Source organism: Puccinia triticina, chromosome 18A (assembly GCF_026914185.1).
Source record: "Puccinia triticina chromosome 18A, complete sequence".
NCBI classification, from domain to species: Eukaryota; Fungi; Basidiomycota; class Pucciniomycetes; order Pucciniales; family Pucciniaceae; genus Puccinia; species Puccinia triticina.
The window spans coordinates 1,150,272-1,176,627 of record NC_070575.1 but is presented as its reverse complement, the minus strand read 5'-3'; the positions used below and the strand labels follow the sequence as shown (position 1 = coordinate 1,176,627).

Genomic DNA, 26,356 nt, shown 5'->3' with positions numbered 1-26,356 from the left:
AGGGGTTGTTCCATTTTGTAGCAAACAAGCAGCAAAAAGTAGCGGATATATCTGATTTCAATCTTCAAGTATTATATCACATTGGCTGTGAGCGTGTAGTATTGTGTTGTTTCTTGATTATGTATTTGCTACTTTGTTAAGGATGAGACATATGAGAAAGAATGTAATTCATTCAACCAGATAGCTAATCAGTGGCCAAGAATTTGGCTCATCCTACCCATCTTTCTCCCTTTTCCCACATCATCCAACATACATTTACTTGGTTGAATTTTTCAATCAGGGGTTACATCATACAAAAAAGAATCCAATCAGCAGGAATAACACAGTCATACCCTGATTGTAAACAATTGTGTATGCATACCTAGTCTGATCTGTTGGGAAGTTGTTTTGATGACCAATTGAACAACAGACATATCATTGGACAGAAGACTAATAGGGGGGTTCACAATTGGATTTCACCAGCAACATTTTATCACCTCACCAGGAGAGATGCGCACGCTGCGCAATTAAACTTTCAGCCTCACACCAGGAGGATTTTATGCTGGCTGAGCACCGGAAACGTACTGGTGCCCATCACACCATGAACCCGGGCAGGTCAAGACCAGCCATCAATCTCACATGTACATATCATACACCTCAACCAATGACTGATCAAGGCCAATCATTGGGTCAACCAGGACACACCCATACATGCACCCCACTCAATGACCAACCCGGTCATCAGGTGGATACATACTCCACTCAATGACTTTGGGTCATCAAGTGGATCACCACTACCCAGTCATCGAGTGGGTACACACTCCACTCGATGACCGGATTGGGTCATCCATACCGACTTGATGGCCAGACCGGGTCATTGAGTGGACATACACTCCACTTGATGGCCGGACCGGGTCATTGAGTGGATACACACTCCACTCAATGACCAACCCGGTCATTGAGTGCACACACTCCACTCAATGACACACACTCCACTCAATGGCTGGACCGGTTCATCAAGTGTAGTAGTTATCCACTCAATGGCCAACCTGGTCATCAAGTGGATATTGGCTCCACTTGATGTCCTGTTTGGTTCATCAAGTGGAGCGGGTATTCACTCAATGACCAACCCGGTCATTGAGTGCACACACTCCACTCAGTGGCTGGACCGGTTCATCAAGTGTAGTAGTTATCCACTCAATGGCCAACCTGGTCATCAAGTGGATATTGAATCCACTTGATGTCCCGTTTGGTTCATCAAGTGGAGCGGGTATCCACTCAATGACGGACCCGGTCATTGGTGGAGTAGTTATCCACTTCATGACCGGGTTGGTCATTGAGTGGAGTGTGTGCACTCGATGACCTGGTTGGTCATCAAGTGGGGTTTTATCCACTTGATGACCCAGTCCAGCCATTGAGTGGAGTGTATGTGTCCACTCAATGGTCCGGTGTGGTGATTTATATAGGCAGGTGTGGTAGAATGTCCACTTGGAGATAGCATGGGCGGGAATTCACAGAGCCGCTGAGCACAGAGTGCATTCTGTGAGAATATCAGCTCAGGCAAACGGCGCAGCGCTCATAAAATGAGAGAGCGGCCGGGAGCTACAATAGCTGCGGAATCTGGTAAGCAAAGCAAACCACTTCTGCAGTCCAAAACAGCAGCGCAGATTCATAAAACTGAAACTCCAATATCTGGTTTATGCAGGTCCGACTCCAGCAAGCCGAAAAGTAAAACTTGCGGAAAATCCCAAGAGCAAGTCACTTGCAGAAAGAATATCCAAAGCTAGCGCCAAAGGTAAGCGGCTGAATAAACTTCTGACAAGCTGATCAAGATGTTGAGCTAATGCCGCATCCCAATAATTTCCTCAGACATTGTCAAACAGGAAAAGACAGAACAAGCCAATTCTGCTCAGAGAGCAGGAGAGCGAGGTGAGTAATCTTGTCATAAAGAAAAGCAAAAGATAGAAACAAAAGACTAAAGAGCAAAACTCACCGTCACATAAACTACGCAGACAAAGTGGGAGTGCTTATACGTTGTTTTGCGGAAGCTCAGCAAACTGGAAAAAGAACCCCATAGGGCAACTCTAGTAAGGACAAACGTCCTCTGAGAAAAAGGAACACAAGAAGCTGACATAGCAACCAATTGCCGCAGCTTGAGCTACTCAGCTGTAGAGAAAGAGATAAATTTCTCTAAATCTTTTCTTCTCTTAAAGTTCTCCTTTAAGCAAGAAGCGGTCTACTTGCCTGCTTTTAGGTAAATACTCTTAACATAATTTCATTACTAGAAAATAATGGATTTAGCACAGAGTTCTAATTAGAAGCAATAAACTTTTGGTCTTCTGAATTCTTTTACATTCCGGTAACATAAGCACTGAGGATGATGTCAGAAAGCATGCTAAGAAAGCTTACGGAAAGTCACACACAGATGAAATGCACGGATCACGGATTGTGGATTGGATAGGCGGACCGGAGCGGGAAGACAGGGCTGGACTGCGGCGGAGTACACTTGTGGACTGGTAGCAGCAGCGTGTCAGCAGGTGAGCCAAGGCAGCCAAAGGGGGTGAAACAGGGGCAGAGGCGGTGGCAAGAGACTGACTGACGGGGGCTAGACAGAGGGCCTGGGAGGTCAAGCGTTGGAGAGGAGCAGAGTCTGGGATAGTGACGTGCGGGAAAGCGGGCGGAGCTGACAGACTAGTGCAGGAAAGTTTGGATCTGCGGGATTGGGTGGGAAAGGCAAATTGTATGGAGGGAAGGAAGGGGGTGGAGATTCACGGTTTCTCTTCTCTTTTCTTTCTAGAATCTTACTTACTACTAATGCTGAGTAGTAAGTAAGATTCCCATCAGTCAGTCTCTTGCCACCGCCTCTGCCCCTGTTCCACCCCCTTTGGCTGCCTTGGCTCACCTTCTGACACGCTGCTGCTACCAGTCCACGAGTGGAGTCCGCCGCAGTCCAGCCCTGTCTTCCCGCTCTGGCCCGCCTAACCAATCCGCAATCCGTGATCCGTGCATTTCATCCGTGTGTGACTTTCTGTAAGCTTTCTTAGCATGCTTTCTGACATCTTACTTGCGGGATTACTTACGTATTCTGTGCTTGCGGAGTGCGGAGTTTTATTCACTTGCCAATTATTATGCTATAGATCAGGCTCATTGAGGAGCGCTGAAGGCTAGCGGATAGTAGCAGTTTGGAGCCAAGACACCAACAATCACTCAGCCCGGACAAATATATTCTTGAAGAAGGCGGCTGGTGGACATTTCTACCCACTGACCATCCTTTATTCTCACATTGGCCATTGAGTCGGTATGGATGGCCCAATTGGGTCATTGAGTGGAGTGTGTACCCACTCAATGAACAAACCGGTCACCAAGTGGAGTAGTTATCCACTTGATGACCAAGCCGGTCATTGAGTAGAGTATTTATCCACTCAATGACCAAGCCGGTCATTGAGTGGAGTGTGTGCACCCAATGACTGGTTTGGTCATTGAGTGGAGTGTGCATCCACTCAATGACCAAGTGGGGGGTGTGTGTGTGTCCAATTGCCTGTGTTGGGGAATGAGTTGAGTGTGTACTCAACCCAATGACCAGAGTTGACCAGCCATTGGATGGAGGTATGCATTCCAGGTGATGACTATTGACCGGTCATCAGGAGGGGTGCCAGTGTGTTCACTTACCAGTCTAAATTTTGCTGGTCCCTGTTGGATGACCAGCAAAGTTTTACCATTTCTGGTGGTAATTTTATGGCCCAAATGTGCACCAGCAAGCAACATTTTATGGGGCCACCAGCAACCAAAAATCCAATTGTGAACCCCCCTAATGTGTATAAGATTGGCCCAAGTCTCATCAATGGTGGCATGAAACATGTATAACTATTACTCTGTAAGAGCAATGGCGCAACAAATCCAATACATCATCTATTTTTATTTCCCCGTATTTCTTATTGTATTGCATACACATTGCACTTGTTTTGTATTGCTCACCCAGTAAAATACACTATATTTTTGCATTTTGTATTGGCTTGGTCAATATATTTTATTTAGACTTTATGGTAGGGGGTTGAAAAATCAACTCCCAAAAATTAATTTTACAACACCCAAACATTGCAGACGTCCGGAAGACTGTATTTTGACATGCACACTGGGTCGCCAGGACCCAAAGTTGGTGGGGGCAATTTTGGGAGTGGGAAAATTAATTCTGCTATCCAGAATGGGAGTTGAAAAGTAAAATTCAGCAAAAATGGCAAAAATAAAGAAAAATTTATATCTCTGCACTGCAGCACCCAAACTCCCCCAAAGTGTTACAGCATGCAGAAGATCCTCCAAAGGGAACATGGTGAGCTGTGTGGCATTAGCTCACTCCAGGGTGCTACTATGGCTTTATAGAGATTGTTGATTTGCACCCGCTATCTGTTGGTGGGTACCCACCACGGCCAGTGGGTACCTGCCACTAGCGTGTGTGGATGTCCAAGATTCCAGGAAAAAGCCAGCAGGTACCCGGGTAATTCAATTCACAACCTCCCACCTCTTTCTGGTTGCCATGCAAGGCTTTACAGCCTTGGCAGCCAGAAAAACCCACCTGGTCTCCAAGAACATCCTACCTCATGAACCAGGAGGGACTCCTTCTAGTTGCTGGGGCTTCATCTTGGTGACCAGAAGGAAAAAAAACCCTCCCGGTTGCATAGGTTATAAAACCTCAGCAACCAGAAGAATATCATCCTGGTCACAAAGGTTATACAACCTTGGCGCACAGCAAGAAGGCAACCTCCTTGTTGCAGAGGTTACCTTGGCAATTTAGTTATTGGTGGGTACCCACAAATACCCGCACAGTTACCGCTGGTGCCCGCTCTGCAGGTCTCACTTAGTCCAAAAAAGTCTGCAGGTACCCATGTGTAAATCAATGATCTCTATGGCTGTAATTTGGAAGATTTCCTACTAAGGAAAATTACCAAACCCTTAGCTACGGTGCTCCAAAGTTTCACAGCACGGATTTAAATCACCTCTCTAAGAATGGCTAGCTTCTAGGCAGTGCCCCACAAACTGAATTTAGTTTTGAGGAGGTGGCGGCTTTTGGTCATATATCCTACCAAGGTCCTTATTATCCAGCATATTCATATATTTTTTTCCCATGCACCACATGTGTAAAAGATTGATATTGCAGAGTGTTATGCATAAACTGAGCTCCTTGAAATTTTCAGAAATATTGTGTCATCAGGATTCAGAACATGTGATATAAGGGGTGCGCAGAAGAATTAGTAGGAAAATGACTTCTAACTGTATACCTTTTTGGTTACACACCCAAACAGTCTAAAAACTTGAGGAATAATTTCATGCTCCATATTATTCATTCCATGAAACTCCTAGCAATGGGATGGCATAAAAACATGAGATATGAGGGGTGCATGGTAAGGATTGCCAAGTGATACCCAGCACCCGCAGCTGTACGGCGGGTACCCGCCCGCGGGTGCTGGTGTTGGAACTTGGCAAAAAAAAACCTGGTACCCATACGCGTGGTCAACACCCGCCACTCTAAGTGGATAAAGGTGCCACAGCACCCCTCTCAATGACCAGTTGGTCCTGGTCATCAAGAGGATTCATCCCTCTCAATGACTGGTTGGTGCCAGTCATTGAGAGGATCCATCCTTGAGGCCGCCACCCAGCTCTGGAAACATGAGAACAAATACTACTTGGTCAACAAGCTCAAAATACACCAAGTCATTTTGTATTCACAGCGAAATCCAATAAAACATGTATGGATATAAAATATGTGTATTGGATTTGTTGCACTGTTGATAAGAGGTGAGCTGCACAAGATGTTGTAGAAGTCTACACAGGACCAGTGTTGATATGTGCCAATGATGTTGGTCATGATGCATACATGTATATTATTGGTAGATGCCAATCGGATGTTTTTTCTGGGGGAAGTGCAATAAAGATTGAAGAAGGATGTAGTATACAACAACAGTCAGTCGGTCAGTCATATTCAGCAAGGAAAGCAGAAGAGAAAGGAAACAAGAAGGATATCTGTTTTTATAGGGAATGAAAAGATACATGGGGTAAGGTTTGATAGATTTTAATGACCAGAGCATTGTGAGTTTTTGACATGACAGTCACAGGATTATAAGAGCAGACAAGCAGAACTGCAGGGTGTTGTGTTTCCTCACCTTTTGATAACTGACAACGGGCAAGAAGGAATGGTTGGATCAGAGGCGATGGGGCACTCGTGATAAAGAGATGAGTTGGAATTTTAGAGAAGAGTTTTCAAGGGAGTTTGGAGAGCGAAGTCTTGATGAAAATCGACGCGAATAAGAGCTGTTGACCGGAATCATCATGAAGCGGTAGATGCCGATAACCTAGATGCCGTGTACCGATCGAAATGGTCAGCGACAGTCCACGATAATCAAACGGCAAAGGCGTAATAGAGGGGGAAGAAAAGAAGCACCTGGTTGCAGTGCGCCTAAGCAAACACAGACTTTGCCCACCAATCCTTCTTCGTCTTTCCCACTATTTCCGCCCCCATATCCGGCATCAATGACCAACAACCTTAAGAAACAAAGATCTAACATCTCCCCCGGGGTCTGGAATTGAATCTTAAATTCTTCCTTTTATCGACAACATCATCATCCCGACAAAAAACCATCAACCCGCGCGTGCCACAAATAAAAACAATTAAAATCAGTATCCAATTCGACTCGAATTCCAAAAGCGACGCTCACGTGATAAACCGGATTGAATCCGTTACCCCTTGTAGCGAGGAACCAAAAAATCCGATCGGGCAAATGCCACAAAAAACGGTGGGTGGTAAGCAGAAAATACAGATTTTGGAGAGAGTGGAGGGGGAAGACTCAACTTGACGACCCTTGTCCTTCGTTTAGTAGATTGAGGCGGCGAACTGCAGGAGGAACTGGGGACGGGTGAGATCACCTGGACTTCCACAGAAGGATCGATTCCCGCATTATCGTCTTCGACCGCCAACTTGGGCAATTGCTGGATCGAGATAATCTGATCCATCCCGAGTAAAATAAAACAAAAAGTAAGCCTTTTCCTTTCGCTGCATTCATTCCACCAATTGTTGATCTACATTCAAATCAGAATGCACACTGACAGTGATATTTAACTGATACTTGTGCATCTTCGTCGCCGCTTCTTTCTCTTTTCCTTTGATCCTCAGGGACAATGGTTTCAGAAGATACCCCGATCGGCCGTTTTGATCGAAGAAAGCCGAGTTGAGCTCCATTGCCAAGTCTATAAAAGACCCACCAAATCAACCACATACATCTGCACACCAAAGAAGAAGGGAGAGGGTGAGAGTTAGAGGAGAGCATATACCATGAGTTTGCCAGTTGCAAGCGACCAATTGGAGGCCGACGGCCCAGAACCTATGGGGCAAGAAGTTGGAACTGAAGACGCGAGTCGCGGCGGGATAGGCCCGAGTGAGATGGTTACGGTTGTGCTGGATGAGGTCCAACATCCTGAGTGTACCGCCTTTCAGAAACTTGTTGACGGTGCGCTCGGAGAGCGATAATATATGTTCGGGCTCATAGGTCGTCAATTTGTTGAACCCGCGCGCCTTGACGCCGACGGTATAAACGATCAGGCTCGAAAGACTGTTTGTCAGCGGCGCCGTTGGAATCTTCGTTGGTGTTACCGAGCCCATGGCGGGCCCCGGGACGAGTGAGCTCGGGCCGGCCTGGCCGGAGAGTGTGGGCGACTGGTCGCTCATCGCTGGCAGCGATCTCTCGGCAGGTGCACTAGGGATCGACATGGCAGAGGCAATACGCTTGAACCTTTCACCCAAGACATTTGAGGCGTTTGAGATTCCTGCGAGGAGAGCAAAATGTTTGGGTTCAGTAGGTATTTGACGATCCTTAGTGAAGAATGCGTTAAGATTTCAAAAGCTGACTGCGCTTCAAGTCCGAGTCTGAACTCGTAGATGAGCCTGATGTTGTCGAGGTAGCGGAGCTATCGAAGTTGGAGTATAAATTAGTCGATCTTGGAGCATCTGTTCCTACTACTGGCTTCTTAGCCTATATTGATCGACGTTGTTATCGTTGAAACAAACAATCAAGGGGGCAAAGAAGATCTCATAGATTCAGTCAGTTCTAGATTCTACTTGAATTGCCGGCATCGATCTCTAAACAGTTAAAACTAAGGAAAAGGTGGTCTCGCGCACCTTGACCAGTATGCGGTACATCAAGTCTTTCGGACTAGGCAAGGTTCCAGGCGCATGATTTTCAAGGTGGCGATCGACCAAAGCTTCACCCAGACAAGTTTTCAAAAGCTCAGCAAGACGTTCCTGTTGAGAGGGCTGACAATGGACCTCCAAGGATAGGATCAAGGGGTAAGGTGAGGCAACAAATGCGTGCTTTGAGATCGCTTTGAGCGCTTCTGATAACAGCAATTTTCTCGTTAACGTTCGACCATGGTAGATCACCGGCTCGCCTGCATCTCCATCCCAACAGTCCACTTAGGATACATACCGACATAATAGGAGGGTCGGTGTTTGATCACAGAGTCAGATCGTTAAGTTCTACTCAATCTGAATTACAAGCAGCCTGATATTAACTTACGCTCGACACTTCGGCATCCATGTTGCAAGGCGCGAATGTAGCCTTCGACGGTACTTTCGCCTTTGAGTTGATTGCCAACGAGGTAAGTCTAATTCGAAGAGATTGGCGAGAGTCAGCTGGAAATCCAAACCAAAGCATCGAGACTGGAATTTGAGCAGCTGACATTGTGAGAGGTAGAGATAAAATAATCGTGAAGCGGCAGGGACATATCCTGATGGACGGCGGTGTGTTTCTCGTGGAGGGCCGAATTATCGGCCGATTGAAGAAAGCTCGCGAATCCTTCGATGGTCATCTGTCTTGCAGGATTGGCATCCTGATTTTCTTTCTCGGTATCATCATCATCCAAAAATTTCGTGTAAATCGCGTGGATTGTCGAAGTCGATAATTCAGACTGGGTATCAGCGGCAAAAAAAAAGGTCCGGAGAACTCAGTTGACTGGTATGAAAGCTGGGCCAGTATCAAAATAATTGCTTTGTGTGTGTGGAGAGGAATGATGACCGACGTGTTGAATTTGTTTCATAAATTGGGTGAATTCCTCTACACTCATGAGGTCTCTGCCAAAAGTGAATTGTTGAAATAAGGACTGAATATCGGGCCGTCGTTTCATAAGTTTGACAAAATGTTGGAAAGCCGGGAAATCGAGATATCCGCGTTTCTGAGAGTCGGCGATCTGGCCAGGGCGGTACCGAAATGAAGTTTGAAGTGAGTCAAGATTAGATGTGTAAATTGTGTATGAATATAAACACTTCGGGATAAGAGACATACTGCGTACATCAAAATGGGCCCGAATATCTGACTGGGGGACGGAGATGTTGAGCTTGCGGCAAAGATTGACGATCTCCTGGAAGTCCAACTTGGCATCTTCCGTACTGTCACCCTATTGGAGGCAAATCAATGATATTAAAACTCTCTGAGAAGCGACAAATCAAAAAGGTAGGAGCAACCTGAGTCCAATTCTGTTTCAACCAGTAATCCTGTCTCTTGCGCATGTGGTTCAAGCCGCCCAATAGTTCGCGTCTGAAGGCCAAGATTTGGTGGAGGGTGTCCTTCCAGATTTCGAATGTTTCGAGGTCACAGGCGATGAGATGGAGCATCTTGTAGGTCGATTTCTTGGACAGATAGATGATCGTCAACCAGCGTCCTTCCAAGTCAGGGCTGAGTTTGAATTGTGCACGATAGTAGGACGCATCCTGACCAAACCTGATTTCTCTGACGGATTCGATGTTGACTGATCGATCGGTCAAGATAATATGGGGTGAGTAGACGATTATTCGAGGGCGGTTGATAGATGGATTAGTGGAAGTGACTACTGACGCGAGCCGCCCTTCTTGGTCTCCCAGACGATTTGGCCGCGTTCGTACTCGAGCGAGACCTTGGTCTTGATGGTTTTCTTTGCTGATACCTTGAGCATGAGCGTGCCTGCCTTCAACTGAGCAGGCACCTGGACATCGATCATCGAGCGAGACATGGTGGATGATGGATGGATGCATGTAATCCCGGGAGAGGGCAGGAAAGGGTTCCCGAACCTAGAAAGCGCTCGAACACAAACAGTCAGTCAGCAAGTCATCAACCGATTTGCCCTCTGCTCACTGTCACATCCAACCGTCTTCCAACTCATGAACTATGGATGACTCAAGAAGATCTTCATGAGCGGGGAAGCACTCTTCGACATGAGGGAATGACTGAACAGGACTTAACAAACTGTGGGATGGTCCACTCTATCCCCCCTTGACTTACCCCACACCCACCACCAGATCAAACAGAAGCCGTCAGGGACAACTCACGGAGAAAACCCATATGAAGCCTTGGGAATCAATGAATGTAGATCACAGGACCCTGGAAACCTCCCATATGTATATGGGGGTAACCAATTAAATAGATCTCTTTGGCCAAACCCCATGGGCCAGCATACAAACATTTTCCTGGGGAAGGGAGGATACATAAATAGTAACTAGAAATGATCCCTTGCCCCTTGCCAGTTGCAGCACAGCTCAGCTTTATTACTTTCACATGGGCAGCCCAAAAAAACCCGGCCCAAGTAACAGACCAACCCAATGCTCAAAATTTCCACCAGAAACATGTCGAAATCCAATTGCTATCCCTTGCTGCACATTGGCGGTCTCATGGCTGTATGGGTAAACGTTACTGATTTGAGGATCTTTCAGCTTTACCAGTCTTGATAAGTATGTAATAGGGTGTGAAGCCCCACATGTCTTGCAGGTTTCATGAGGTGGCATGTCCCCTAGCTTACACTGCCAACATAATTGGGTGGGCTGAATTTATCCCAGTTAAACTGGGATGCATCCAACCAATTTAAACTTGGTTGATCTCAACTGATGAAATATAAATCCCTTGTGTTCATATTTCATTGGTTGAGATCAACCCATTTTAAATTGGTTGAATGCATCCCAGTTAAACTGGGATAGCTTCAACCCAGACAGTTATGCTGGCAGTGTTAGGGCCCTGTCAGATGACCTCCAAAATTAGAATTGTTAGTTTTTCAAAGGTTTTTTTGGGCTGCAGTCACCCAGCACCATTCAAATGAGCAGGCAGGCCTTAGCCCAATAAATTCAGTCAAATGGTGATTGCTGGAGATGAGTTGCTTCAACACCCAGCTATTTAAATAATATTGGTTGACTCACTCCACTTTTTTCATTCCAGTCTACTCACTACCAAATGGGAGAACCAGGAAGGAGATTTCCAATATGGTCAATCTGCCAAATCTTTGAAACATAATTGCTTCCACATGCTTGATCATGTGATTAGCTAGTCATCTGGCTTCTGCAAAAAAAAAAAAAACTGGGTCAACTGGGAGAAGTTTACATGCAGAAACTCTAAGAAAGCTTGTGGTGTTGCTCCAACCTTTCTAAGTTTAACTTAAACCAAGCTTCAATGCACAGTCACTGTGCACATTACACAGTGACTGTACCAAAAAGGGTCATTCTGTAACTAGGTGGAGTTACAATGGTAGCTTGGCTAGTAATATCCTGCATGTAAACTGTGAGCTGTTGTCCCTTTTTTGCAGTGATAGACTGTCTATCTCACTTTCTTAAATCCACAGAATTCTAGACCTGCAGATCTAAGTTTTGGGGTGTTTTATTCTCACAAAATGGGGCAAAAATGCCCCATTCTTCTCACTTGGCACATTGAATATCCCCAAAGGCCCAAAGGCCCTATGATTGATCCTCCAGCTGTGCCGGAGCAACGAGCAAAAGAGGACCGGTTGGTAAACTAGCCAGGGAGGGCCTAACCAAGCAGTTAGGGGGCTCCCAGGGAGGGGGCGGACAAAACCAAATCCCCTGTGGATCAATCAATCAATCCCAAATCCCCTTCCTTATATACCCACAGGCACCATCTCTTGCACCACCCGCTCACCCAGACCACGGCCACACCACTCTCCTCCTACGCTATTGTAACTGCCCCAGTGGCACCTCTATCCTTGACGCACCACTTCACATGCCTCACCTAAGGCTGTAACCCGGGGTTCGGGACGGGGTGAGGACCTCATCCCAAAGCACAGACCCCGTGAAAAGTGGGTTTTGCAGCATGCCCCGGGTGAATACCCCCCCAAAAAAAGGAGATGTGTTGCACCGGCTTGTTGCTGGCCTTCATGGCATGGAATTTCACATTGCAATGTTGGGTAGTATCGTGCATTTTCTATGATTTGAAAGTCAAGCAAAATCTAGTCTTAAATAGATTTTCTATTCCTCATGTTTCACCCAACTGAGGTTTTTCCCATGGGCATCGGTCAAATGTATTTAACTTGTCTGCTTTGACAAGACAAAAGTTTCATATGTCTCAAGTCCTTGACTTGCCTTCCCTATTCCTCCAAGTCCAACTATAGCTAATATTTAATACTTGATCTAGTCTTAGTTCTCAACATCACCTTAAAATGAAGCGACCATCCACTGATTTGGGTAAAACTCAGCCCAAACATCCGAGAAACCAGGCTCCTTCATCCTCTGTGTCCATACCATCCACACCATCAACCCTAATCGAAATTGACAATGACGATAGCAACTGGGAGGATTCTTCTAAAAATGTTGGGCTTAGGCAAAGTTGGGTGTGGAATCACTTTGAAGTATCCAAGGACAGTACTCAGGCTGTTTGTAAGGTTGTTAAAAAGGGTGGTAAAGCTTGTGGCGCTACTTTGAAGAAGGACAAAAGTGGAAGTACTAAAAACTTCCACGGCCACTTACTTCAAATCCATCAGCTCGTTGATCCGAAGATTAGTGAAAAGATGAAGACCCAGGTCAACATGAGAAAATGGGCCAAGGAAGGCGCTGTGAACCCAAAAGTAAGTAATTTTTCTATCCTCATATTCATTCTGCGTATTTCTAAGCTAATCAAGCATTGATTTGCTTTCCAGGTTGAGCTCAACAGTGAATCATTGAACAATGCTCTTCTGAGATTTGTTGTGCAGTGTGATCTACTGTTTTCCATTGTCGAGAGAAATTTGTTTCGGGATCTATTTTGTCTTATCAACAAAAGGGCTATGCCTCTCATCAATAATACTTGCCGCTTGGGTATTACTAGACACCTCTCCAGGGTATACTTTCAACAGCAAGAGGCGATGAAGCTCAAATATCTTGCAAAACAAGATTCAATAAGCTTCACTCAAGATGCTTGGACTGCACCAAACTGCACAGCTTTCATGTCAGTGACAGCGCACTTCATTACCAAGGATTTCAAGATGAAAGACTTGATGCTTGCCATCCCCCATGTTCAAGGTCTGTTGCGTTGGTTTTTCATTTTTTTTTATTTGGTTTCAGTTATACAGAAAACTGATTGAATTAACACTTTTTTTTCAGGGAGTCACACTGGCAAGAATTTTGCCGACCTGTTCTATGATGTACTTCATAATTTTGGCTGCCTTGGGAAAATCCACACTATCACGGCCAATAATGTGACAACAAACAACAAAATGGCTCGGGAACTTCAGCTTCAACTTCCCGGCTTCAACCAGCCTCAGCACCTTCTTGGGTGTATTGCCCATGTCATAAATCTTGCAGCAAAGGCAGGACTCTCTGTCCTTGGATGCCTTGAAGTCAACAGCAATGGAGAGCCACTATCAACGACCGACATGGGTGGTCCAACCACCCCAACACCATCAGCTGATAGCTCCGCAAATGATGGAGCCAAAGTTGATGTGAACTCAGTACTCAAGCGGGTACATGGCTTGAGTACCTTTGTACGATTTTTGCCTCAACGACGTGAGCAATTAGAAAAAGTCTTAAACTTTGTTCAACCCGAGCTTCAAGATACAAACATCAAGTGCTTAGAAATTGATGTTGCAACTCAATGGAATTCCACCTTCCATATGTTCAGGCGTGCAATCCTCCTTCAGCCATCATGTGACCACTTTTGCCGAGAGAATTCTGAAACTTGGTCATATGTCTTATCGCCTGCCAAATGGGACCAAGCGACCAAGATAATGGATTTGCTTGAGCCACTCTCCAAGGCCACCGAGATGCTCTGTGCATCCAAGTATCCCACCTTGAATACTGCTCTCCCAGTTTACATCGCTTTAATGAAACACCTTCACACCGTCCGAAGAGGTCTCTCTGATCATGCTCAAGGTGTCGTTCCTGCTACCCAAATGATTGAAAAAATCAATCAGTATCTCCTTGAAGCACTTCAAAAAACCTGTCTACATCAGCGCAATGATACTTGATCCTTAGTTCAAAGCTAGTTTCTGGAATAACAACATCTCCTTCATCATGGAGAACTACGCGATGTTGGTCGATCAAATAGTAACTCAGTTTACTCAAGTTGCTCAAGACTTTGCCAATAGTATCAAGACCAGCGAAGGCGAATGCGCGAAGGAAGGGAGCAAAACAAACCAAAGAAAATCAGCCTCTGTTGGTTTTTTTGCGGCTTCATTGTACCAAACCAGCGCCGAGATTGACAATGTCAAATCGGAGATAAAGAAATATTTGAAAGAAGATGTTGAAACCAACAGCGTCAATATTCTAACTTACTGGGCTGGTCGTCAAAACAGCTTCCCCATCTTATCCAAGATGGCCCGTCGGTTTTTAGCTATTCCAGCTACCAGTGCTGCATCCAAACGAGTTTTCTCCAAAGGCCCCCGCATACTCTCTTGGCAGCGCTCTGCCCTTAAGCCTGATACCGTTGGAAAGATCTTGTCCCTCAAGGAATGGTATTGATTCCTGGAAGAATGAAATTAAGCCCCACAATCATCATTTCATTGACTGTCTTACTGTTTCTCCTCCTCCTCACTTTTGTTTTCCTTGTTTTACCACAAGTTTTTCTTGCTTTTGATTTTGTTGTCTGCTCCTCTTTCCAACTGTGATGTAGCCACATATAGATCATGCCAAGTAACGTAAAAAATGATGATTTGTCTCTAAAATGGCCAATGGAACCGATTAAATTTATACGTTCTCCCTCCCCCCTGAGCCTCTCAATGCCCCGGGTACACCCGGGGCACTGAAATCGAATCCCGATATCCGAACCCCAGGGTCACAGCCCGTGAAATGCCCCGGGGAGGCCAGTTTGGGTTACAGCCTTAGCCTCACCCGTCAAGCTACACTCCAAACAACGTGCAGTTTTTGCCACAGCCCAGGGAACAATAACTCAGCCAAGGCCCAACGCCACACCTTCATAACTATAAAAGCCTTCTGACTCCCCAGCTCAACACCTCAGCCATGGCATTGCCATTCTGATCACAGCACAGACTTTGTTTCCACACACCTTGCCCCCCGTCCAAACCATAACCCTCAATACCTAGCCAGCGCTGCCCAATTGGTACGCAGCGTGAGCAGCCCTGCCCAATTGGCACACAGCTTCAAGGTCCTCAATCGCAATATCTGTCTGGTCTGAGGACAAGACCATGCTCCAATCCGGGTTCAAGTGTCTCTGTGAAATTATTTATTGCTTGGCTTGTTGGTGTTTGGTTGGTTACTCAAATGATGAGTGGGATCTAGACCCAGAACTTTGAAAAAAAATTGACAGTTGAGTCACATCCTTTAATCTCTACTTGAACCACCCCATGGGATTGATAGACCCCTTTATTTTTCTGTTCATCTCCAGAAACCATCAATTGTCTTTTGCAGATGCCATATTCAGTTAACAAGGTACCTGTTCAAGGCTCAAACATTGACTTAGAAATAGTATGCTGTGGGGCATCTATTTCGAATTACTGGTTGATGCGGAGGCGTTGGTGCGGATGATCAACTGTCCGTTGTTGCCTAATGCACATATGACGCATTGGGTGGTGTTTTTGCAGTTTTTTTTCTTTTGAAGTGGTTCACATGCCAGGAAAAGCGTTCACGTTACCAGACGCGCTTTCCCCCATTCTGCTGGGCAACGATGAGGCTCGGTTTGCGTTGGCGGAGAAGCTGGACATGGAGCGGCGTATTCTCAATGTATGAATGGCAGGCAACGTGAGCGTGAAGGAGGGCGGGGGCTTGCCAGTGAGGCAGACGGCCAGGTAAGAGTACTTGGTGGCGTTACTGACAAGTCTTTGCTACCCTGCGGGAATTGGGTCTACGGTGCAGCGCTGGATTAAGCGGGAAGCGGCGAATTTGTTTGTGCATGAGGGCCAGCTGTGGCGTTGAAGCGCACCGGTGCACCTAGTGGTGGTAACGCGGCGCATTGATCAGGAGGCTTTCCTGCGGAGTTTACACAAGGTGAAGCAGAAACCAAACGGCGCGTACAGACGCGGTTTTGGTGGCCGGGTGTTACAAGGAGTGTGCGGCAATGGGTTTGGAGTTGTGAGCAATGCCAGAGGCGTAGCCTGCGTTTGCCTAAAGAGATTGGGAAATTACCTACGGAAACAGACATGCTCTTCATTAGGATATCCATGGACATGGTGCACATTAAGGCAAGAAAATTCAAGTACCTGATTGTGGCGCGGGAAGATCTATCCGGTTGGGTGGAGGTGCGGCCGCTGGTAAACCTTACGGCGGCAAAATTCAAGCAGTTTTTGGAAGAAGACTGGTTTGCGCGTTTTGGATGCGTGCGGCGGATCACTGTGGATGGTGGTGCGGAGTTCCGTGGCGGCTTGCGGAAATTAGTGGAATCATGTGGCGCTAAGTTTGGCAAGGTCACGGAGTACTATCCAGAGGGTGCGGGAATGATTGAGCGTGGCCATCAGCCAATCAAGAGCGCTTTGGTGAAGCTGTGTGGCAAAGACGGTAAGAAGTGGCAGCAGTATTTGCCTACCGTGCTGTTTGCGGACCGGATTTCCACTAAACGGACAACGGGGTATTCGCCGTACAAGATGCTGTTTGGGTGTTGGCCAGTCTTGCCGGTGGACATAGAGATGTTTACGTACTTGTTGGTAGACTGGTGGAAAGTTAAATTGGCGGACGACTTGCTTCTGGCGCGGGCGGAGCAGCTGTTGCGGCGGGATTTGGTTATTGCAAAGGCGGCGGCGCGCCTCAAGGAGAGTTGTGCTAGGGCTGTTTGTTATTGGGATCGCCGCTGCTCCCACAGGTTGTGGGATTCCCTCCGCAAGGGGGAATTGGTTCTGCTCTATAATCGTAGCCTCAAGTCGCAATGGGGTAAACTGTTTGCTAATCGTTGGAATGGCCCTTATTGTGCTGTGTCGCAATTTCCAGGCGGTAGTTACGAGCTGGAGGAGCTGGACGGTACACTTTTGAAGCGGCGGGCGGTGGCTACGCACATCAAGCGGTTTTATGCGCGGGGCTCCACGGATTTCAACCAGACTGCGGAATTGGATGACTCTGAGGAAGAAGTTCAGGTTCCAGGTGATGCTTTGTCTTCAGCTACCTCGGATGGCGCGGAAGGCACGGGTGCTGTGTCAAGCAATGGAGATTCGGACTCAGAGGCTGTGGCAGACGGAGACGGTGCGGATCAGGCACCTCCACCTTTGCGGCGGAGTCAGAGATTGCGGACCGCTGGGGGCAGCAGTAAAAGGGCTGGGGCGGAAGGAGCCGTGGCAGGCAAAGGCCACAAGTGAATATTGGTGAGGGGGTGCGCTATCTGGTCTACAGCCAGGTTAAATGGCCACCCCAGAATGTTTGTTACCCTATAGAGTTTGGTTTCTGTTTTGTTATACGTTTCAATGGCTTGTTGTCTATCTGTATTTCTAGGTGCGGGTTACACGGATTTTTGTGCGGAAAATTCTTCTGGGGCGGACCAGGTACCTTGTGGATTTTTGCGTTCTCTCTCTGGATTTCTCTCTTGGATTGTGGATTGGTTTCTTTTCTGGATATTGTTACGGTAAAAGGGAGGTGAAAAAAAGGATAAAATAGAAAAGGAAGTGCGGGGACTAAAGTGGTTCTCTTTCTGGGGCGGTCCAGGCACTTATATTTTTTTTTTGTTTTGATTACGGTGGATGGCGGACCTTTTTCTTGCCTTGTTTTGGTTTCCCAGTCTCTCTCAAGGCGGTGTTTATTTGTGTGCAGAGCTCAGAATGTGTATGGATTACAAGCGTTTTCTGCAGGATAAGACTATATACAGGAGGAGATGACAGAATAAGGAAAAAAAAAAAAACAAGAAAGGGAAAGCTAGGGAAGGGCGGAGTGAGAGGCGTGACGGGTTCGCTCCGCAGGAGGGGTGGTGTGGAGCTGCAGCGTGGACGGCTGTACTGGGTGTGTCTCTTTCACAGCTCTTCATCTAGATCACGTCAAGCCTGTCGAGTGCATTTGTTGGCGGAAACAATGACGGCTAGCTCGAGTTGTTTGGCGAGTTGGTGGATTCCGACAAGGAAAGTCGCGTACCTACGACGGCGTTGTGCAGGCGTTACTGCGGCGAGGTGAAGCAAGTCGCAATACATGTTGCGGAAGGCGCCTACGTATTCAAGCATGGTGGTGGCAGGAAATATGGCTTCCTCCCAGAGGGGATTGTCAGGGAAGGTGTCCTGCAGGTTGCGGGAAATTTCCGCTACCCAGCAATCCATTGCCGCACTATGTTTGGTTTGAGGCGGTAGGTGGGTAGGCACGGACACGCCTTGAGGGCGCGGAGGTGGAGAGTCGGGAGCCGACAATACGGCTTGGGCGGTAGCGCGTGGGGGAGCAAGGAGTCAAGGCACCTCTTGACCGGTATTGGCCGGCGGAGAAGGCGGGTTTGTGGAGCCCAACGTATGAATCAAGGAGGCGCGGGCGGATCGGACTTCTGTTATCTTGGCACGCGGCGTGGTTCGGGGCAAACCGGAAGGGGTATGGGACAGTTTTTTTGGTGCCATCTTGGTGCCCTATGTTGGGGTGGCTGAAGCGGAAAAAGTGCTCAAAGTTAGCAAACACACAATCAGTAGAGCGGAAAAAGTTACGTACCTGGAGCCTGGGGAAACGTGGGCTTGGGGGATAGTATGATTGGTGCCGGGTTGCGCGGACAAGCGGAAAGACGATTGGCAAGGCCTAGAGTGTGTGGAGAAGAGGGGCACAGACGCTTTGGAGATTGTTCCAGAGGGTCCTCCAAGGGTTGCTTCAAGTGGGTGGTAGACGGTCCAGCAGCAAAAGACGGTCCAGCAGCAGAAGACAACAAGGGCGCCTGGGGCCGTTTGAGATGTTTGTTGAAGAGGGGCTGGTTGACGCCGTTTTTGGAGGCCCATTCCCTGGCCTTACGGACGTAGTCTTTGGTGTTTGGCAACTCATTTCGGACGGGCGGAGGCGTCATGAGGTCTTCACCGTGTGCGGAGGGCCACTTGGTGCAGGAACTGACCAAGATGATGGACGGGAAACGTTCCGCACGAGAACTTTGAGATCCAGAAGGCGGTGGGTAACTTTGCAAGTCGCAGTGTTTGCAAGAGCTGTCGGATTTGGGCGTGAAAGCGGAGCAGCGGCGTTTTGAATCTTGGCAGTTGTTGCAGGCGCGACCGGCGCGGGAGTAGACGCAAGGTAGGCCAAGTCGAGTGCAGCAATCACAAGCTACCATGGTGACAGGAAGTGATGGGTGATGGGTACAGGAGAGGTGTCGAGTGTGGGAGCGGATGAATGTGTGGGAAGATCCTGGGGGCAGGACTTCAAAACTGGGGCGGATGTGGTGAATTATACAGGCATGCGTGGTAGAATGTCCACTTGGAGATAGAGCGGGCGGGAATGCACAGAGCAGCTCAGGCAGAGTGTATTCCGGTGACATAAGCACTGAGGATGATGTCAGAAAAGCACGCTAAGAAAGCTTACAGAAAGTCACACGCAGACTGGAATGCACGGATTGCGGATCATGGATTTCGGATAGGGTATTTGGACCGGAGCAGAAAGACAGGGCTGGACTGCGGCGGACTACACACGTGGACTGGTAGCAGCAGCGCATCAGCAGGGACAGCCAAAGCGGTTTCCACCAGCGGGTGGAACTGGGGTGGAGGCGGTGGTGAGAGACTGACTGGCGGGGGCTAGACAGAGGACGGTGGGAGGTCAAGCGTTGGAGATGAGCGGAGTCTGGAAGAATGACATGCCGAAAGCGGGCAGAGCTGAAGGACTAGTGCGGGATAAGGATCGCCAAGTGATACCCGTTTGGCGGTACCCGGCACCCGCGGCCTTACGGCGGGTACCCGCCCGCGGGTGCCGGGTGCGGGTGCGGGTGTTGGAATTTGGCAAAAAAAAAACCAGGTACCCGGGTACCCGTGGTCAACACCCGCCACTGTATTTTGGATCAAGGTGCCGCAGCACCTCTTGAGGCCCTCAATGACCGGTCGGTGCTGGTCATTGAGAGGGCTACACAACCCCCTCGATGACCGGCACACACCGGTCATTGAGAAGGCGCACCTCCCTCTCGATTACCGGCACACATTGGTCATCAAGAAGGTGCACAACCCTCTTGATGACCGGTAGAGGCCAGTCATCAAGAGGGTCTCACTCAGCCCTCTTGATGACCGGCACACACTGCCCATCGAGAAGGCACCCTCCCTCTTGATGACCGGCCCACACCGGTCATCAAGAAGGCACACCTCCCTCTTGATGACCGGCACACATTGGTCATCAAGAAGGCACATTTATTCCCTGCAAGTACCCACGGTACCCGCGAAAAACACCCGCCGGTGCCGGGTGGGATCGCGGGTGTCCAGATTTGCTAAAAAACAGCGGCGGTACCCGCACCCGCCGCGGGTACCCGGGTTCACTTGGCAATCCTTAGTGCGGGAAAGTGTCAGATTTGCGGGATCAGGCGGGAACGGTGACGTGCGTGGAGGGAAGGACAGTAAAATGCTCATGGATTTCTCTTCTCTTTCCTTATCCTATTATCCTATCATCTTATGGATTACTCATTATTTAAGGTGTTCAAAGTTGAAATCATAAAATTTTTGAATGAAGATTTTATATGTACCATTTTAGAAATGTTGCTCTAATTTGAGTGTTTGGGTGGTACATATTTTTTTCAGCTTAGATTTTATGATTTGATGCAAGTCAACTTTGAACACCCTAATTGTACTTACACAGACGGATGTCCTAGAGTATTAGGAGAGTTATACGTGACCTTATCTTTACTTTCAGAGTTACTTGCGGAGTGTGGAGCTTTTATTCACTTGTGGATTATTACACTATAGATCAGACTCAGAGAGGAGTGCTGAAGGCTAGCGGATAGTAGCAGTGCGGAGCCAAGACACCAATAATCACACAGCCCAGACACAAATATTCTTGAAGAGGGCGGTTAGCAGCAAGGGTGTAACAGCTGCGCTACACGCTTTTTTCTGTATCTCCAAAAATAGATGGCAAGATGTCATAATTACAGAAATATTTTTGGATATTCTGGATCCTCCCACATCCATGAATCAAAAACGCTTTTTTTGATTTTCTTTATTGAAGTGGTAGTCCTTTGAAACTATGAAGCAGTTTCATTTGGGCGCTATTTTCAGCGCAGCTGTTTTGAGCTTTCAAACTCACCTGCTTCATGGATTTAAAGCCAAATAATCCCAGTGCGAAGAATAAAAAGATGCACTTTTGATTCCTGGGTGCAGGAGAATTCTGAATATCCAAAATAATCTGTTTACTTCTGACATCTTGCCATCTATTTTTGGAGATACAGAAAAAAGCGCATAGCGCAGCTGTTACACCCTTGTTAGCAGACATTTCCACCGACATACAAGCCTTTATTCTCACAACAAGATTGCTTGTTTTGCAACGGAGGTTGAAGACTGACCTGGAGAACCCAAAACTAGCTTGATGTTGCAAACGCCCCCAATGACAGCAGCTGACAGGATGACAGATTTGTATCTGACCAAGTCAAAGGTTGTTGGACTGGTTCTGGCAATGTCGCATCTGTGCTTGAAAAGATGGCCAAAACTGATGAGTGTTCCGGCTAGATTGGGAACGTGAAGGGCTTTCAGTTTTAGATGAGTTCCGTCATTTGCAATGATTGTAACAAAGCCTTCCCCCAAAGATTTGAGGGTGTTGCCATCAGCCAATGAGATGAGAGTCAACCTAATTCAATATTCCGTGAATTGAGACTTGTTGCTGAACATGTGGTGACTTGCTCCACTGTTGAGAAAGCACACATCATTGATTTTAGATGCTGCAAGAGCTTGGCGGATGCAAAGAAGTCCACTGCTTGTAGTGCTGATTGAGGACAAGTTGTGATCATCATCATTGAGTGGCGTTGAATTAGCGGCCTTGGCCGTAGGCTTTTTTGATTTGCGCCTGAGTTGTCAACATTTAGAAGCGGGGTGTCCAGTTGCAGGATTGTGGACCCCATCCAAGCAGACAGGATATCCACTTGATCCTGTTGCAGTTAGAGCCTATTCTTGTTTGATGACAGGAGTCATGGACAATAAGGATGTTGATGCTTGATCCCTGTGTTTACCTTTGAGCAGAGTTTTGAGGATTTCAATGGTGAGTGGATGTTTAGTGAGAAGAATGTCACGAAGATTGAGGGAATTCAGAAGTCTGGAGAGTAGGAATTCTGACATCCAAGTCTTGTGAAGTGTGAACTCTTCAGGTGCCTTGAAAATCTTGACGCCAACCGCCTTGATGTTGCAAATGCGGCCGTTAAGGTCAGTGAGGAAACCCTTGACATCTTCTTGTTTGAAAGTGATTGAGAAAAATTCTTGGACGACTTTGGCTTGATTGTTGCCTGTCTTAGCCTTGAAGTGCTCTTCGATAAGGAGCCAGATAGATCAAGGATTATTTTTGTTCTCAGGTTTGACAAACTGTGTGCGGTACTTTTGTCCTAGGTAGAGAGACAAATAACCAGCGGTTTTACCCATGTTGCGGTTGTGGGCTAACGCTGCGTTAGGATCTTTGGGAGCAATCACGGTGGAGTCGATGTACATCTTCAGTCCCTGTATTTGAAGGTATCCTTTCATCTGTCCCTTCCAGGTGGGAAAGGGGACGACTTCGAGGGACTGAAGAACGCTCTTGTGATCGGACATGCTGATGGGTTGTTTGGTTGTAGTTCGTAGTGTATCCGGTTACGCCTCTGGTCTCATAACCTAATGGACGAAGAGCTGTGGGACAACACTGATGAAACAGCGAAGGCGCGGTGAGCTACGCGAACTACGAGAGACCTGAGCACAGGTGGAGGCACACCTGATGAAAACAACTCGAGTGAGAATGAGAGACATACAACGCTATGAGAGAATCAGAAGGAGGCATGCCTGCAGGAAAGGACGGAGTGAAGATGTGGATGAATTGATGATTGAAGAGCAAACTGAGATGAATAAGAAGCAATTCAAGTGAAACAGAATTGAACTAAGTCCATCGCAGTTAGGTTAAGGTGTATCATCAACTAGGTTTATCCGCAGCCCCGTTTCTGTGGACCCGCGCAAGTGTGTGTCTCAATATTATCATCTATTATAGTTTGGAGACTCTGAGTCAGCTTGTTGGAAAAAAATTTAATAGTTGTGATTCTTTTTGAAAATACCATGTGGAATGATTTCCCCTTTCTTTTGTCAGCCTACTTGGATCTGCCCAATAACCACACTCCTTCCAATCAACCACAATTTTTTGATGATTTCTCCCCTCATGGCCATGATCTTGTTGTCAAAGCTGTAGTATGGAGGCCCTCATGAATAAATCCAATCCGCCGTAGTGGAATCACCTGCAGGCAGCCCTGTTGATTTCAGTAATGTCATGGGTCTGCCATCCTTATAGTAATCTACAATGGGCAACCCGGAACTTTTCAGTTCCCAAGTTGCCCGGGTATGGGATGGAGAGGCTAGCTCCCCCCCTCCTAACAAAGGCCTAGCTTCTTGCTGGCTCTCTGCACTTTCCTGGATGACAAGAGGGAGAGCTAGGGAAGGGATGCATTTCTGCCCCAGGCGTGTGCCTCAACAGCACCAAGATCAGAGCCCGCACTAGACTCCGCGGTACTGGAGCCTGGCTCTGATCTGCCAATCCTTCCCACCTCAGTAGGTAGTTGAATCAATTGCATGTATTTCAATTGCAGACCTGAAGAAGTAGGTTCTCTAAATCTTGTGGTACATCCACAAAGATGTAATCTTCATTTCATCTTCCTTCCCGGTTCCCTCTCAAGAGCAGGTCCACTATATCATCCTTTGAGCGCATTTGCTATCAGGTCTATCTGTCCTCTGACCAAGAGCTGTTGGATCACTTTCCATTTGATGTTTAAAAATTGGTCCTTCAACATTCTCTTTTAGATTGCACACTCCTTTGTAGTGTTATCTGTCCAGATAATGAATGACTTGCCTTGGTCAGCGCCTAGCTGGAGTGACATCAACAAGCCTAGGCTCATGTCAATGGTCTCTAGTCTTGATATCCTCTCTTCCTTGTTGTCCTTTGCTAGTCCTTCACTCAGCCTTTCCACTGAATTAAAAAAGAATTGGGCTCACCTTTGACCAATGAATACCCCTATTCCATAGCTTGTCAATGTGTTGCCCATCCACTCAATATTTTTTGGTTCTGGCCGCGCGATTGGCCGGGGTCGTGGTAAATTTGGGTCAGGGAATCAAAACATTCACATGGAGCTGCGGAGGTTGTGGACTGCGTTTCCGCAAGGCTGGCGCGGAGCGGCACAGCGCAGAGGATGTTCTTTGAGGCGGAGCGTGGGGCAATTGTACACAAAGCGGCGGCAAGCGGATCTGAAATCAAATTAGACAGGCTGGCGCGGACTGGCTAGTAGCAGGAGTGATTGGGGAAAGCTGTGGCAGCCAAAGCAGGTGTTGCTTGGGAACAGGTGGCATGTGGGATCCCAAAATTGTAGGCTAGACAGGGTCCAGGAAGCTATGGCAAGAGGACTCCAACGGTGGGTGATGATGTGTGGCAAAGTTGACAGGAGATCTGCCTGAAAGCAGAGTGGACATATGATGTGCGTGGTTTTGGGAGTGTGGCTTGGGGGATTGCGTGTGTGAGAGGTAGGCGGAGGATTTCAGTTTTCTTTCTATTTTTTTACCTTTTCTGCGGAGGGGGAGGGAGTTCCCCCCACCCAGCGACTTGTACAGGCATTCTTTATAATTATTATTTTCTACTACACGGCTTCCCTACGTGCAGAGTTTCTTTTACTTTGCTTGCAGATTTTTTCTTTACTTTACTTTTATGGAGGATATTACTGTACTTACGGTGGTTGTCTATGTACTAATTACGGTTATTCATACATTAATTTACATGACCTACTTTGCGTATTGCATCTCACTTCTCCTATGCGGAGAAGACTTCTCCGGATCACCCAACTTTTTCTGGGATAATCTTGCGGAGGAGGTGACTGGACACTTTTGTCAGCAACAATGGGAAGTTACATACGTTACAATATCCAGAGGGATTTTTGTAACGTAACTTCCCACTGTTACCAGATAACGCGTTACTGTTATCTGGCAACATTGCTCCTTGGGCCGTTGTGGAACTTCTGCGCAATGTGTGATCTGAGCTTGGAAGGGAATATAGCAAAAACTAGGTAAGTTTAGGCTAAAGGTGCTTGAAGGGCTGCCTTCCTATAATAAACTCTGGGAGAAATTTACACTAAGAATTTTAGTGTGGCTAAATCAGAAGAAATATTCTTAAGGATTTCTACTACAGACCCTAAGAACCAGGACTCTGTGCGTGGGATGAGGGGTGTTATAGTCTGACGTAAGTGACTTTTTAGAAGGGTCAATTTATATTTGTTATGTTATCAAGTTCTCAATTTATGATTTCAATTTATATTATAATTATTACTATTATGATCTTACTATTTACACTTCAAGGATAATTAAATTCCCCAAAAAAATTACTTAAAGTTTGAAGTTGGGAAAATCATTGAAAAAAATCACTTCCTACTGAAAAAAAATGCAAACTGAGCGTGCTCAGCCAAAAAACTAAAAATGTGTCAGAATGAGTAAAAAACAATGGGGCACATTTTTGGGGTGATTTGTTAGACGGGCCTGCATCAGGCCCGCATGGGCCCATACCAGGCCCGTTGGGCCCATTGAAAAAGTAGTATTTGTTTGGAATTCACATGCTCTGCTAAAATATGAAATGGGTCAAACCAAATAAATAATGAGGGGGCACATTTTTTGGGAGATTTTTTCACGGGCCTGAATGAGGCCCACATGGCCCCCACAAAGCCCACTGGGCCCATTGAAAGAGTAGCCTTGGTTAAGAAAGCATATGCTCAGCTAAGAAATAAAAATGTGTCAGACTGAGTAAAAAACGGGGGGGGATTTTTGGGGAGGCTTTTTGGACGGGCCTGTATCAGGCACGTACGGGCCAACAGGTTTCCTAGGGGAAGGGATGGGCCTGGACCTACATTCTGTGAGTGCAAAAATGCCATACAGATGTCAGAAGCCCTTCAATATTATCTGTTGATTAGTGGCCAATTGGTGCTGTTCTGAAACATCATATGGGCATTCTTAACCAAGAATACTTTTGGGTTGGCCCAACCAGCTTTGGGTGGGCCCGTATGGGCCTGATGCAGGTCTGTCAATAAGCGCTCCCCAAAAGTGTGGCCCCATATTTTTTACTCAGGTT

At 47.0% G+C, this 26,356-nt stretch overlaps 2 protein-coding genes across 2 annotated transcripts; one reads left to right on the top strand and one right to left on the bottom strand.

Moving 5' to 3' along the window:
- Positions 1-6,231: 6,231 nt before the first annotated feature.
- On the bottom strand, positions 6,232-9,996 carry PtA15_18A149 (uncharacterized protein; the record flags this gene model as incomplete). The annotated part of the gene is made up of 14 exons (XM_053164659.1): positions 6,232-6,323; positions 6,413-6,572; positions 6,687-6,714; positions 6,821-6,972; positions 7,076-7,215; positions 7,300-7,791; positions 7,874-7,997; positions 8,144-8,436; positions 8,541-8,628; positions 8,704-8,931; positions 9,043-9,210; positions 9,313-9,417; positions 9,485-9,768; positions 9,855-9,996. 14 exons carry the CDS (start codon positions 9,994-9,996, stop codon positions 6,232-6,234), a joined length of 2,496 nt encoding a protein of 831 aa, XP_053028647.1.
- Positions 9,997-12,432: 2,436 nt separating this feature from the next.
- PtA15_18A148 (uncharacterized protein) lies at positions 12,433-15,033 on the top strand (the record flags this gene model as incomplete). The annotated part of the gene is made up of 2 exons (XM_053164658.1): positions 12,433-12,582; positions 15,019-15,033. The coding sequence occupies 2 exons, from the start codon at positions 12,433-12,435 to the stop codon at positions 15,031-15,033; spliced, it is 165 nt and encodes a 54-aa protein (XP_053028646.1).
- Positions 15,034-26,356: the final 11,323 nt, after the last annotated feature.